The sequence below is a fragment of the Polyodon spathula genome, chromosome 10, assembly GCF_017654505.1.
Source record: "Polyodon spathula isolate WHYD16114869_AA chromosome 10, ASM1765450v1, whole genome shotgun sequence".
NCBI classification, from domain to species: domain Eukaryota; kingdom Metazoa; phylum Chordata; class Actinopteri; order Acipenseriformes; family Polyodontidae; genus Polyodon; species Polyodon spathula.
In genome coordinates, this window is record NC_054543.1 from 8,477,271 (window position 1) to 8,492,515 (window position 15,245).

The 15,245-nt window shown below is 47.9% G+C and overlaps 1 protein-coding gene and 1 pseudogene across 1 annotated transcript; one reads left to right on the plus strand and one right to left on the minus strand.

Moving 5' to 3' along the window:
- Positions 1 to 1,444: 1,444 nt before the first annotated feature.
- LOC121321446 lies at positions 1,445 to 10,736 on the minus strand. The gene is made up of 4 exons (XM_041260398.1): positions 10,627 to 10,736; positions 8,271 to 8,384; positions 6,394 to 6,749; positions 1,445 to 4,671 (listed from the first exon to the last, which is right to left on the minus strand). The coding sequence occupies exon 4, from the start codon at positions 4,658 to 4,660 to the stop codon at positions 2,957 to 2,959; it is 1,704 nt and encodes a 567-aa protein (XP_041116332.1). The 5' UTR covers positions 4,661 to 4,671; positions 6,394 to 6,749; positions 8,271 to 8,384; positions 10,627 to 10,736; the 3' UTR covers positions 1,445 to 2,956.
- LOC121321447 lies at positions 8,500 to 14,986 on the plus strand (annotated as a pseudogene).
- Positions 14,987 to 15,245: the final 259 nt, after the last annotated feature.

Genomic DNA, 15,245 nt, shown 5'->3' on the forward strand with positions numbered 1-15,245 from the left:
TTCATGATCTCAACAGTGCCATTCTTTTACTTTTTATTGCCCTGATAAAAGTCCCTACAGGAAAAGCACAGCGAAGTGTAATAAAGCACAGTGAACACGTGGCAAATCATATGTAAGCATTGTAAAGTCCATGTAGCAATGGTGAAGCATTTAAAAAAAAAACATGCCAAACTCACTTGCTTATTCTAGGTCTATTTAAACTGTATACAATCTCCCTCTTGACATGGAATCCGTGTGACAGATACCAATAAATCATTCTGCAATGTGAATCAAAATGCATGCACTAAAACTGAGAATACAGGTCGTTAGATTTACTTGAGAGAGAGAGAGAGAGAGAGAGAGAGAGAGAGAGAGAGAGAGAGAGAGAGACTATATTTCGGAGCAAATTCTATATGATATATGATGCATGGAGACTCTATACATTCGGTTCCTGACAGTCCCCACTCTTCCATTGTCATCTGCAAACAGGACGGTGCTGTACATAGAGCAATGCTCCCATGACTGGCACCGCTAGAAAATAGAACTGCAGCACGCCAAGGTCAAGTCATACAGCGCATTCATAACACCAGCTTTGACAAAAATCCAATATATACTGTATATTGACAGACAGAAGTTGAATACTGTAGAAATGTCATTTCAGTGCATACTTGTGGTATAATACAGTCCATGCCAAACAGCAGTGCATGCAGGCAGCGTCACTGGACAATTACCAACCTTGCCTTTACCAACATGGCTTCTGGATATGTGACACAGTGTCCGGCAGGCATTCCATTAAAGAACAAAATAACAGCGTCTACAATTTCATTATTGAGGGCTGTAGGGTAAGCAAGGGGTGAGGTGTGCAGGTGTGCAGGCTTGCAGTCTGTAGAGTGAGGGAATCTGCCGTGGTATCCCTTCCCTGTAGCACTGCAAACCAGCAGTCAAATAACCTGAGCAACAGAGAGTTTACATTCGCTAGATAGTGGGGAAAACTGCTAAATGAATTATCAAGCAAACTTTTATAAGAGATGTTACACCCTGTACATGACTCAGCAAAAATGCATTGTACAGGACAGCACAGAGTGTGAAGGTTATTTCACAGCATTGCTAACCTCCTCCTTCACTCCCTTCCTGTGTTACTGTAATTAGAACAATGATATTCTGATTGTAAAGCTGCGGTTAGCAGCAATCCCTTTTAAATATACTGCATATGAGCTGGGCAAAATGCACTCTGACGCCTGGGAAGGGATAAGCAAGGGTTAAGACTAGGGCTTTTTTTTAGGCTAGCCTGAGGCTGAACCCAAATTCTCCCTGCTAGTCACAAACAGACACAAACACAAAAGAGACCGTCGTGTGAAGAGAGCCCACACTTCAGTGACAAGACATTGAGTTCACTGTGAGTTTGTTCTAATCGTAGTTCAAAAATACATTAATAAAAAAAAAAAAAAAAAAAACATTTAAACATAGTAAAATACTTGGATATATGAAGACAAAATCAGTGCTGGCTTAAAGGAAAAGAAGGTTTGGCAGCAAATTCACAGGAATACAGTCTGAACAGTTTAGAAATGCTATGTGGATCACCAGTTTAACTGTAGTGGTGGTGTTAAGAATTCCTAGTTTGACTATACTGGCTGTGTTAATAATTCCCAGTTTACCTGTACTGGCTGTGTTAATAATTCCCAGTTAAACTGGATACTAAAAGACTAAAATCTAATGATTTTAATAATCCAGCAGACCTGCCCTTGAAAGGCTTGCCTCAGACTCTCTGGTTTCAATACACATATTAAAATTATTACGAGGTCCAGTGTTAAGCAGCATCACACAGCATCGTTTTAAAGAGTCACCCAGCTGCGAAGAACCGCAGACAGCGCAGCCATATTGACTGTGTTTTGGCGGGGACTGGGGGTGTTATTGCATTTAAACAGAGTCTCTGAGCCAGCTCTGAGCCTCCAGACACACAGGAGGTGCTGTGATGCAGAGGGCACAGGGTGTGTCTGCTCACACAACATTAAAGACCCTGTTGACACATTTCTTACCTCTTATTGGCTGTGCTAACATTCTTATTGCCCTTCCCCCTTTTTATTGTGCTAAGAATCTTTTAACTCTTTGCGTGTTTATTCATGATTTAGGTGACATGAGTATTTCAAATACAGATACACTGCTGCATCCTGGCAACTTTGCTGTGGGTCACATGGTCTGACTATGGCTGGACAAAACTAGTGACAAGGTACCAGGAAGCAGCACCTGTAGTGTTGTCTGCTTATTTCAAACTCAAGTGTAAAACACAAGCAAATAAGCAAAAGTTTTTCAGCAGAAGAAAAGGAGGCTAGTGCTGGTATTGCGAGTGCTAATAAAAAGGACGGACATGACTTTCAAACACTTGATTAGCACTCCTTTGACAACCCCAGTACAGGTCATTCAAACTTTGCCCTGGAGAAACGACTCCCCAAACTCTGACCGGTTCTCATTTGTAGACGGACTGTCCCTCACAGCATCTCCGACACATGCTGTAGAGACGCTGCGGCTCCAGTTTGCTCATCTTGCAGGGTTCTCTCATGAACTGTGAGATAGTTTCTATATTACACAAATTACTGAGGTCTCAGGAGCGAAAACAAAGTCCCAAAATGGGCCATTCAGCAGCCCAGAAACAGTGCAATATAACTTCCCTGAAGGAACTAGAGGGTGGTGATCACTGAGGAATAGTCAGCTTTCCCTCAGGAACGGTTCAAACACCTGGGCCCCACATGTGATTGACAGTGTTATGGCCTCATTTGTTTCCCTGTGTCTCTGTCGGCGCATGTCCAGTAGGGGGCAGTGTGAGCTCAGCTCAGTGTTAGAATTGCCGTCGGGGGTGCAGTAGAGTACTCTTGTTCTGAGTACAAGCTGGTTGCTGTAGGTCAATCAATAGAGCAATTGAAGTATGAAGAGTTGCAGTGAGTGTGTTTGTACTGTAGGGGACAATATTTCAACATGTGTCTCAGTCTGCAGCTGTGTTGGAGCGAGTGCAGCAGCCCGGATTCCGAAGCAAGGCAATCAACCCCTTGCCCCCCGGGCCGCTCCCCCACTTTCGCCTTTGCTGGGAGTGTTGGGAGTGCTGGGAGCACTGGGAGGCCTGTGTGTTTTGCCGGGACAGTCTGCTGGTTCGCCCGGCTGCCTCCTGGATTTGCAGCTCCAGGTGCTTCTGGATGGCAAGTCCCAGGACCTCGGGGTCCACGGAGGCCCCATACACCTCCCAGGTCATCCCCTCGGCATCCCAGGCCACCTCCTTCACTGGGGAGCGCTGCCCCGAGTCCTGCCCTGAGCCCTGATCCTGCCTGCTTCCTTGCATCTCTGGTCCCTGTCCTCCCCTCCCTCCCTCTCTCTCTGACCCCTGCCCCTCAGTCGGTGGGGATCTTCCCTTCACTGAGTCCTGCTGCTGGTTGAGGTTGACCTGGGGGTACACATGATCCCTGTGAGAGGCGTGAGAGGGGTAAGTAGAGTTTGATTCCCCAGTCTGCACCCCGATGTCCCGTTGCCACAGAGATGGCAGGTCCCCTGCTGAGGTCATGGTCCCCACGTCCCTGGTGCTCCGGCCCCCAGCCTTGTAGTGGCACGCCCCCTCTTGTAGGGGGCAGTAGTGGTAGGAGGAGGAGGAGGGCACTGGGAAGGGGCATGGGAGGGGGTAAGGGACGGGAGTCCCCTGGCCAGAAGCTCCAAGGTCCGGGCAGCACTGCCGCAGCCAATGGGAGTCAAGGCCAGTCTCGCTGATAGATGAGATGAGTCGGGGGAAGGGCAAGGAGCTGGGGGACAGGTGGGGGGGGCAGCACCCCCTGTCCAAGCCGAGCACATGCGGGAGCAGCTGAGGCAAGGCTTGGCAGTAGGCAGGGAAGGGATCCTGGAACCTGTGACCCAGGAAGGAGTCCCTGCAGCGGGTGTGGTTGTGAATGTGGACACCCCTGTCCCCTTGTCCTAGGCCTTCGCTGTCCTCGCTGCCCTCCACACAGATCACCGGGCTCTGTGAGGGGGGGGTGCTGTCAGGGCCCCCCCTGCAAGAGGGTTCAGCACTGCCCTGTCGCTGAAGCAGGCCGGTGTCTGTGCACAGCACAGTGGAGCAGCCTGGGCCTTTCCGAAGGCAGGGCCCCAGGCCCAGGCAAGCGTTGCTGGTCTGGCTGCTGAATGCCAACCCTAACTGTTGGTGCTTCTCCCTTGCTGTGCCATGATTGTCAGAGCAGCTCCTCTGCACTGGGGGTTTGGGGGACATTCCCAGGCGATCGCCCCCCTGCTCCCTTGACTCACTGAGGTTGGCCTGCGACACCTCCTCCAGCACTGTAGGGGGAGTCGAGTCTGCACCACTGGAGTGCTGGTGGATCACAGTTACTGAGCTGCTCCCCTGCTCATCAGGAGGCGTAGAGTGTTGTTGCTGTCTGCTCTCCAGCTCTCTCTGCTGGTGAAGCAGTGCTGCTGCTGTTGGCTCTCTGCTGCTCTCTAGCACTCCTTGCTGATGGCACACGGCGCAGCTCAGGCTCTTGTGCAGGGTGGCCCTGGTTCCCAGGAGCTGCTCTGAGCTCGCAGGGCCCTGCAGCATGGCCGAGGAGCTCTTGGACAGAGGGAAGAAGCCGCAGACACAGCTGGAGACAGAGCCAGAGTCGGGCCAACCCTCCATCAGGGAGTTATCAGAGAGGCGACGCCCCCACGCTGCCATCAAGACTGCAGCTGGAGAGAGGAGAGAGGGGGAGAGGGGGAGTGAAAGGGAGAGAGGAGAGAGGGGGAGAGGGGAGGGGGGAAATAGAGGGAGGGGGGCGAGAGGGGCGAGAGAAAGCACTGTCAGGCAGGCATTCAAAGACTGTATATTTTTTTCCCTCACACTTGCATCTTCAACACAGTTTTCACAGCATCTACAGGTGACGTTCCACAGTACCTGAACAATACTGTCAACGTGGATTAACCTGAAATTATGGAATTAGTGAATTATCGAGGGAGCGCTGTGTACAGGACTGCTCCTCGCTGTGCATGGCTACAGACAGAAACTAGCAAAGAGCAGCCGAGATGATAATCAGGTCTTTGAATAAATCTCCTGATCCGATCTCTCACCTAAAACAAGCACTCGCTTCTCCCTTAATCAGAGAGATAGTTTGGCCCTTTTAAGGTGCAGCAATCAGTCTTTGTGACATTCACTATAACAGAGCCCTTCTAAATGTTTCTCACAGTAAAAGCACAGCAAGAGAGGCATGGTAAAGCATGTTAAAAACATGGCAAACCATGGGAAATGCATACTAAAACCATGGGAAATGCATACTAAAACCACGGGAAATGCATACTAAAATCAGGGGAGAAACCTCCAAAATGACTGCCTGGAGTTACAGTGGTGAACCTTTTGAAGGAGTACAGTATCACTGTGATGTGGAGAGCACAGAGAGCTTTTATTTAAAGCTGCTGGTGGTTCTCTGAGTCTCCTCTGGCACATTTGCTCTCCACACATGCTGTATAAATCATGTGATTGTCACACGGCTCCCGTTATCTCCCCGGCTTGTCAGAGTGTTTGCAGGTTAATGATTTGCCAGCATGTTTCTCAAGGCTGGAGCAGCACTGCAAACAACAACCTGCTGCTGCCAGAGCTCGCTAACCCCCAAGTGCATTACACTGTTTACAGGCTGCTCCTGCATTCACTGTGTGTCACCATGCTTCACCATGTACTCTAGCATGCTTCTCTGTGCTTCGCAACACTTTCAGGACTCTTCCTGATGTTTTAGAAATATCCCAATGTTTTAACCCTGTATCACCCATTGGTGTAGCGCAGTGACACAGATCCGCCCCAGTCTGCAGTGTGTAAACAGTTTTCTGCTTTAAGACTTTTCATGTCTACCTCTATTCCTTCTGTTAAAACTAAGAGCCTTCTTTTCAAAGTGTTTACCCCAGTCTTAAAATTCACTTTTTAGTCGATGTTACAAAATGAGACAGAACACACTGAGAGTGCTTAAGAGATCTTGAGATATATAACTTAATTGTTTAGTTGTAGTTTTTATAAAATTCACAGGCATTTTACCACTTTAAAAAAACAGGAGCTTATTACAGACTGGAGGAAATGCTTTGAAAATATGGCCCTAATCATGGTGAACTGTCACATGGGCCTCCCTGAACAGCAAAAACAACAACAAGATCAAAACCAGTAAACAAATCTGTGTTTCTCAACCCTATCCTGCACCTTGGTAGAGGACATGTCGACAGACAGGCAGACAGACGCACAGGCAGGCAGACAGGCAGACAGACAGACGCAAAGGCAGACAGACAGACAGACAGACAGACAGACAGACAGACAGACAGGCAGGCAAACAGACAGACAAACAGGCAGACAGACAGACAGATATAGTGCATATTGTTTGTTTATTTCATTCTGTTTTCTTGCTGGATTTCCAGCCTCTTTCCTGCTCCTCATACCTAGAAGTTACGGGACTACGTCTCTCTCTCTTCGTCTCTCGCTTCCCCTCTTCCTCAGTCAGACCTCACTGTTCATCGCACGGCTCTCGGCTTGTCTGCCTCCTCCCTCCTTCACTGGCTCACCCTCACGGGTTCTGGCTTCAGACTGAGAATGAAGTCCTGTCTCCTGAGCAGCATCTACAGGTGACTCCCCTCGTCTCTCCTTCTCTCCTCCAGCTGCAGTCACTAAGATGGAGCCTGGCAGTGGATTATTTGCGCTCTCTCTCTCTCTCTCTCTCTCTCTCTCTCTCTCTCTCTCTCTCTCTCTCTCTCGCTCTCTCTCTCATCTGATTAGATCTTCAAATCCCTTCTCCAACCTGTGGAGGGACAGGAGAGTGAGAGGAGGAGAGAAAGGGAGGGGGGATGGTTGAGAGGAGGGGAACAGTTATGAGACTTGCATTTACACATTAATACAAATAATAAATAAATAAATAAATAAATACATGCATTAAATACAAGCAGTGATTCATTTCAAAGACAGCCTCCCCCACACCCTCCCTCCCTTTCTCTCTCTCTACCTTCCAGTTGCTATAGGAACAGCCATACTCAATGGGGGACCAATGAATGGAAGTGTTTATGTGTACCAGAGAAATTACAAACTGCTCTTGACACAGCTCTAGCAGATCCTGTTTGATTGTTTAATTTGATACCATTACAGCCGAACTGTTCCTTTCTGTTTTTAATCATTCCCTGGCAAATGAAACAGCTGCTTGATAAGCGTCTCTCCCTGGAGGAAACTCTCAGAGAATAGAAACCTTCCTCTCCTCTCTCTCTCTCTCCAGCCTCTAATGAAAGAATTCCAGCAGCTGTGTCACTTCCATTCCCAGTGGACTAGCTCTCGCGTGTGCAGTTTTGAAAGAAACACACGTTACCGGAAACATTTTAAAAACATGATGCCTGGGACAACACGCAAGCCTTAGTTTTCAAGTATCCTCTTACCGTTTCACTTCCTAGGTATTACCCCTTTCCTGGTTTACTGCACTGTCCAAATACAGGAGCGCACACACACACAGGCACATGCACTCACCCGCCCGCTCGTACACACAGCCGCACATGCACACACGCACTCACTCACCCTTGCACGCACGCATGCACGTATGCACATGTTTGTATTCCTATATTTGTGGGGACTTCTCATTGACTCTCACTATATTTTTATTTACTATTTATAACTCCAGTCAGACAAAACTCCACACAGGGTGAAAGTGGACAACAAACTCAATAGTTTGGCACTTTTATTTATAATTTTTTTGAAGGCATATTTAGTTCTTAAAAAGGTGTTTTACAAAGTGAGGACATCCCCAGGACTTTGTTTTTTCAGAAGCTACTAGTGGGGACATTTTCTCAAGTTTTGTCCTCACATCGACAGTAATACATGCCCCCCCCCCCCCCCCCCCCCCACACACACACACACACACAGATCTTTCTCACAATGTCCTCTGACCTGCTTCTTAACCGGATCAGCTAGTAGAGCAGACTCTGAGGATGATTAAATTAGAGGCATCACAGGCATGCTTCCCAACACAGGAGCATTTCCTTATGTGAGTGAAAGTGTGTTTGCGTGTGTGTTTGTGTGTTTGTGTGTGAATCTCAGTGTGCGTCTCAGTGTGTGTGTGACAGTGCAAGTCTGTATGTGTATGGCTATGCTATCATCCAATTATTAAACACATTTATTTTAAAATCACAACAATTTCTGCTGAAACAGTTTTACAACCAAACTAAAGTCTAGTGAATGTTTAACATATTTACCATGCTCTTCAGGGGCTTAACATGTTGGATCAAACTTTTATTTAATTTTTTTGAGATTTATTTTAACTCAAAACTCCTCTTGACCTTACCTTTATACTTAAAAAAATATTGGCAGTAATCTTGTAGTTTCACAAGGCTGTTTCCCATTACGTGCTGTCCCCGACCCCACCACAGGAATGCTGGCTCTGCTCTGCTCTGGGTATCTGCGTGGGAAGCAGCAGCAGGTGTAACAGGTGACGGGTAGGGGCGGGGGAAGGGTGATGGAGGGGGAGCACAGCATGGTCAGGATTATTACACTGTGCTGATATTCAGGTAAGACAAACTGGTCAGCCGTCAACATTACTGCATGAACAGAGTAAGACTGAGTATGGTACATGGATAGCTGATAGCCCAGCAGTCACAGTGAGCAGGGTTAGCTGTATAGTCTAGCTGAGTTGATGTGAAGAGTGACTGACTTCCTCATCCAAACCAAGCACAGGAATAAACTTCCTCATACTGGTGAGGTGTGGCTGAAAGAAAACCCAGTGAGGAGAGAGAGGGACGGAGAGACTGAGAGAGCCAGACTGAATCTTCAAAACCTGAATATGAGGAGTCGAGGGATGAGACAGTCCTGAGGTGGGACAGGCTCGGGAGGCTACAGCACTCAGGCTAAGGCACAGTCTGATGGGGAGAGGGTCCCTACCTCCCTGCCTGTCTGTCTCACACATAATTACTATAGAGGCTTCTTCGAGGGGTGATGTGAAACTAGAAGGAGATTGAGAGGCTCAGCATGCTACAGGCTGGCTGTAGCAAGACCGAAGCTGTGGGTCTGGAAGGAAAGTTTGAGAGAGCGTGAGACTCACTGACCCCCTTACACACACCCTCACTCCCTCACTCTCTCAGGATGCTAAGACTGAAGCACTATTGACTGAACTTCTTTGAACAGACCAGAGTTTAAGCATTACAGACTGCAATGAGGACAGGCTTGCTGAGGGAGTGAGGTGCGGAGACAGACCCTCTCTCTCACTCTCCGGGCTACAGGACTACACTCATGGCAGGTAAGTGTTACTTCACTGGTAATTCCTAACGCATTCCTTCGTCCCTTCTAAAAGTGACCCATAGTGAAACCATAGCAACGTGTAATAAAGCACAGGGAAAGCATGGTAAAGCAGAGGTAAGCTTTGTAAAGCACATTGTAAAGCACATGGGAAAGCATAGTGTAATCATGGGAAAAGCACAAGGGGAAGATTACTGTGCAGGGTTACTGTGGTAAACTTTATATTGGGACAGTCTTTGTGAGTTCTGGGCAGGGTGTGGATTCATTTTTGAAAATGGATTATTTTACTATCTTATTTTCTGTGAGCTGGAGAATTATTTTGCATTACGAATGCACAGTATCCCTCTGCATGAGCAAAACAGAGCTGCACATTAATTTAGCATTCACTGAAACTAAGTTAGATCACTGGAGAGGATGTCAAGCATAAATTGAAAAATTCCTTTCTTAATGGTATTAAATGTAAAGCAGACTGTCACTCTCTTTCACAGATTATTTAAAATCCCACAATGATGTGAATCCCACTACCCTCAGCACAAGCTGGTTTACTAACTTCGCTATCACTGCACACCACACCCCCTTAATCAAGAATGCTGCTAATTTAGTAACTTGCTTCTATGCGCTGTAATTGCATGCATACATAAGAGGGGATGTGATTGCAGGATTGTACAGCTATTTGCTCTGACAGTTTTATTTTTCTATAAAAAAAATCTAAAAGTTCTCTTACTATCCCAAGCTCATTGCAATGCCCCAATTTGAGAAAGTGTCCCCACAATTATAGTAACTCCTGAAAAAACGACATTGTGGGGAGGTCCCCACTTTGTACAACGCGTTTTTAAGAACTAGATATGCCTTAAAAAAATTATAATAATAATAACAGCCAAAATATTTAGTTTTTTTGTCGACTTTCACCCTGCGTGGAGTTTTGTCTGACTGGAGTTAGAAATAGTAAATAAAAATATAGTGAGAGCCAATGAGAAGTCCCCACAAATATAGGAATGCAAACGTGTGTGTGTGTGTGTGTGTGTGTGTGTGTGTGTGTGTGTGTGTGTGTGTGTGTGTGTGTGTGTGTGACAGTGCTGTATTGTGTCTGACACTAACTGCAGAGAATTGGGTCGAACACAACGAAACAGACAAACGTTCCGGCTGGTGCCTTCATCAGTGTTATTGAGGTGAAACTAGGAGAAACTGAGTCTAGCAGACATGTGGTTTGGCTGGTGCCTTCATCAGTGTTATTGAAACAAAAAAACAAATTATCTTCAAAAATATGATCCATACACCAACACGGAGGCACTAGACTCACACACTCAGACGCACAGTAACCAGAGACTCAAACATACCACAAGATAAGAACCCAGCATATTAGTGACCTTCAGTGGAATTGAAGTATAGAGCAGGTTGTGAAATCTTACCTGTCCCTGGAGCTGTTTGTGCAGTAGATCACCGATCACAGATTCCAATCTGACTGCAACGGGCCGGCTGTCAAAGTCTCAGACCAGTCCACTCTCACAGTGAGTGAGCAAAGACCTCTCCTCTTCTATTTCCCTCTCCCCCCTCTCTATCTCCTGCTCACTCTCCCTCCCTCTCTCTCTCTATCCCTATTCCTCTCCCCCTCTCTTTCTCTTCTTCCTCTCCCCCTCAGCCTCTGCTCAGAAGGTCTATGAAGTCCAGCCTAGTATTTGTAACTGCAGGCTGGCTGGTCTTTCAGGCAGGCAGGCTGGCTCCCCGTGCTTGGCGGTGTTGGTGTTTGTGGTGTGTTCGGGGCTCAAAGTGCAGCCAGTCCCAGGTGTTGCTCTTGCGCAGGTGATGCTGGGCAGCAGGGCAGGTTGCAGAGACACACCTGCTTGTACAAACCTGCCCCTTACAGTCTCTTAAAGGAGCCGCGCCCCAGGAGAGGGCACCTGCCAAGGTTAGAAACCACTCTAACTGCTCTAAAGAACAACAACCCTTGTATATTACAGAGCGTTTTATGGGGATCACACCTCAGAGTACTGTACATGCTGAATACAGAAACACACTAACACAGTTAAGATACAGGCCTAAGCAGTCGCAAAGATTCATTCATTTTGAAGGATGGAACAAAATCCGAGTCCATTATACCTTTTGATAAACCCTTATCCATCGTAAAAGCACAGCAAAGTGTAATAAAGCACTGTAAAAGCATGCCAGAAAGGTATTGTAAAGCCCAGAGAGGTATGGTAAAGCATTCGAAAATAAATAACGATGGGAAAAGCATGGGGAAAAAAAAGAGAACTTACTATGGTGGACTTTTATAAGGGAAGCCTTAGCTAGTTCCCCTCTCTTGGACACAATATTGAGGCACAGACCCCGTCAAGAGAGACAATAAGACCCACAGTTTCTAAGAGACCCCTCCCTCTTTCCCCCTCCTCTCTCTGCAGTGAGACAGGTGCAGTGGTCGGTGGAGTGTTGGGAGGGAATCCTCTTCCTGATCCTGATTGGAATCGCCGTGTACTTCCTGTGGAAGAGGAAGTGTCTCTGGGGTGCGAATGAGGACCTTGATGCTCCCAGCCCCGCCCCCAAACCCAGCTGACAATCACAACACCCAGGCCCCGCCTTCGCCGCTCGGCCAAACAAACACAGGTGAGGCGGTTCTCATTCAGTCCTCCACCTGATCTGGACAGCTGAGTTCTGATCCAGGAGAAAAGTGAGCAGGGCTTGCGGAGTGACCAGGGAACATCCTTCAGGAGCATGGGTGAGCAGAGAGGGTTGGGAATGGGAGGTGGGAGGTTAAGATAATCGTGTCACTAGTGGGTGACAGGCAGATGGCTTTATCTCTTTAGATATGGAAAGAGCTGCTGTTAGTAAGCATCAGTTACTATTGTTATTATTAGTATTAATGGTAATATTAATATTATTATTTGTTGTAGCAATATGACCATTCCTCTCCTCTTCTCTCAACTGCCTTTCCACTAGGCTCCCTAGACTTGGATCTCTACTGCCCCCCCCTGGAGGAATGTGAGCAGGACAGGGATTTTCCCGAAGGGAATGTGGGAAGGCTGTGGTTTGCTCTGGAGTACTGGCGTTCCTTGGAGCAGCAGCAGGTGCCCCTACTGAGAGCCGCAAACCTGCCCCCCCTGCAAGAGCAGCCCTGCCCTTGTTAAACTGCACCTGCTCCAAGACGAGAGGTGCCACCTCCAGGCCAGGGCGAAGCGCAAGGGCTGCAGTCCCCACTTCAACCACAGCTTCTTCTTCCAGGTAACGGGGCTTGAGCCAGCTAAACCACAGAGCCCAGGACCCCGACTGAGTGCAGAGGAACAGAGCTCGTCCCACCCACAGGGGGCAGTATCTGAAAACAGCAGTGCAGCACAGACACAGCTCGGCTCTGCAAGCCAGGCTGATAACTCATCATTGTGCTTGGAAACATTTATGCTACAAACTCAGCAAAACAGACAAACAAACAGACAGGTAGACAAGCAACACAAACAAATAGACAAATAACAAAAACAACACAAACTACCCTCATAAAAGCACAGTGAAGTGCAATAAAGCACAGTGAAAGCATGGTAAAGCATAGGTAATTTTGCAGGGGCTGTATGTTGGAATATCACTGGAATCATGATATGATCTGTAGCCTTGACTGTACTCTGACAGTAATGGGTCGCCATCTAAAGGTCCTACTGATGAACTGCACTGCACCGTGTCCCCTAGATCAGACAGGGAACTTAACTGGTGGTTGTTGTTGGTTTGCAGGTGAAAGCCAGTGTATGAGAGAGTGACTGACTTTGTTCTCTCTCTCTCTCTCTGTGTCCAGATGTCTAGTTAAACCCTGTCCCCTGTGTCTCTCTCCCTCTTGTTCAGGTGTCCAGCAGGACTCTGTCCCAGCATGTGCTACGGTTCTCCGTCTTCAGTGTGGACAAACACAAGAAGCACCAGCTGGTCGGCCAGGTGCCCCCCCCCCCCCCGCTGAGCACGCCGGCTCTGAGGGAGGTGGGGGTGCTGTTGTGGAGGGACCTGGAGGGAGCAGCCACTCAAGTCAGAGTGTGGGCACAACAGGGCTAAATAAAACCAACGTTGGCATCTTTACAAATGACTTCAAGAACCTTAATAAATTCAGTGACAAACATTTTGACTGGAAGTCTGTCTCAATTCTAAAAGCTTGTCATTGAATTTATTCCAGTTATTTCTGTATTTCTAAATGTAGTGTTATTATTGACTGTTGAATAGTTATGGATTCATTACAGGCCACTTGCTGGGAGACCTCCAACTGTCTCTGAACTACAACCTGCCTCTACATGCCTCACGGTGGTGGTGCTGAGAGCAAGAGGACTGCAGGAAACAGGTGAGGGGCTGGGAGCTTCCTTGTGACCAGTCACAAGCCAGATAGTCTGGTGTAAACTCTGTGCTGCTTGGAGTCTAGCTCACAGTTTAATCTTGTGTTGATTGGTGCAGTGTCTCCACTGTAGCTCTCTAGCTCAGTCTGATCCTGTGTGTCTGGTGCAGGGTCTCTCTAGCTCAGTCTGATCCTATGTATCTGGTGCAGGGTCTCTCTAGCTCAGTCTGATCCTGTGTGTCTGGTGCAGGGTCTCTCTAGCTCAGTCTGATCCTGTGTGTCTGGTGCAGGGTCTCTCTAGCTCATTCTGATCCTGTGTGTCTGGTGCAAGGTCTCTCTAGCTCATTCTGATCCTGTGCATCTGGTGCAGGGTCTCTCTAGCTCAGTCTGATCCTGTGCATCTGGTGCAGGGTCTCTCTAGCTCAGTCTGATCCTGTGCGTCTGGTGCAGGGTCTCTCTAGCTCAGTCTGATCCTGTGTGTCTGGTGCAGGGTCTCCATAGCGCAGAGTCTGATTGTGTGTATCTGGGCGCAGGCTGTCAGGTGCAGGTGTCCCTGCAGAATCACACCCGGCTGGTGAAGAGAAAGTGGACGGGGGTGACGAGGGGGGAGCCTGACCTATTTTCAATGAAACTTTCAGCTTCAAACTGCCGGCTGCAGAGCTGGACAGTGCCAGCATCACACTTCTTACCTCTCTCCCCCCCCCCCCCCCCCCCCCCCCCTTGTTCGTGTCTCAGGGACCCTGGGCAGTGTGGTGCTCGGCCCCTACATGTTCGCGCGAGGGAAGGAGCTTGACCACTGGAATGAGATGGTCAACAAGCCCAAGGAGATGGTCAAGCAGTGGCACGCCCTGACCAACCCTACAGAGGTACAGAGCCCCTGTAGCCCAGCAGAACCTGGAGCCACAGAGCTCTCAATAACACTGCAGAGGAGCCACAGAGACTGAGATTACAGTAAACTATAGCTATGGGACTCCCTCTGTAACACAGCAGAGGGGCCACACGACTTTGCCTAATGACACTGGGGTCCCCAAGCTGATGCATTCCTGCATTTAATTCTCCACTAAGCTAAGGACACTTCCCCTGAGTAATTGCTCCATTAAACATACAGACGAGTTTTATTAAAATAAGCGACAACCATTTGATGAAAAGCCTCTGTTTGCACACTTAATGTGTCAGAAATGCACGAAATGAAGCACCCAGACTTTGTTCATTCTGTGTACCTCTCCAGTTGGTCTGTATGCAATGCAATTAGCATGGTTCCTGAGGGCTGCAGCAGTGCGCAGCACCACACACACACACACTGCTCCGCATGAAGAACTCTGCCCACTGACACACTGCAAGCTGTTCAAATTAAAGACCTGTGATCAATGAAATGAAGTTATGTGTGTGTGTGTGTGTGTGTGTGTGGTCTCATTTCATTTGACTTAAACTGTGTGCTTACTGTCTCCCACCACTCTCATATGCTCTACAAGTGAAGTCTCTCCACCCAGACTCTGTGCATTGGATTTGAATAGATTGTTCAGACAATGTCTCCAGGCACACTGCACAGCAGTACAGTGCTGCAATGTCACATGAAACTATGAAAACCAGACTAGCAGAGTTGGATTCCATGTTTTGAAAACTGTAGTCTCAAACAGAAACATCTGAGAAGAGAAGAGTGACAGAGCAAAGAAACGAAAACTGAGCTGGAGAAACTGCTGATCTAATACCAGCAGGGACACAAAGAGAGAGAGAGAGAGA

Bases quoted from the DNA above. Each gene is read 5' to 3' on its own strand.
- LOC121321446 (XM_041260398.1), bottom strand. From the start codon at position 4,660: ATGGCAGCGTGGGGGCGTCGCCTCTCTGATAACTCCCTGATGGAGGGT.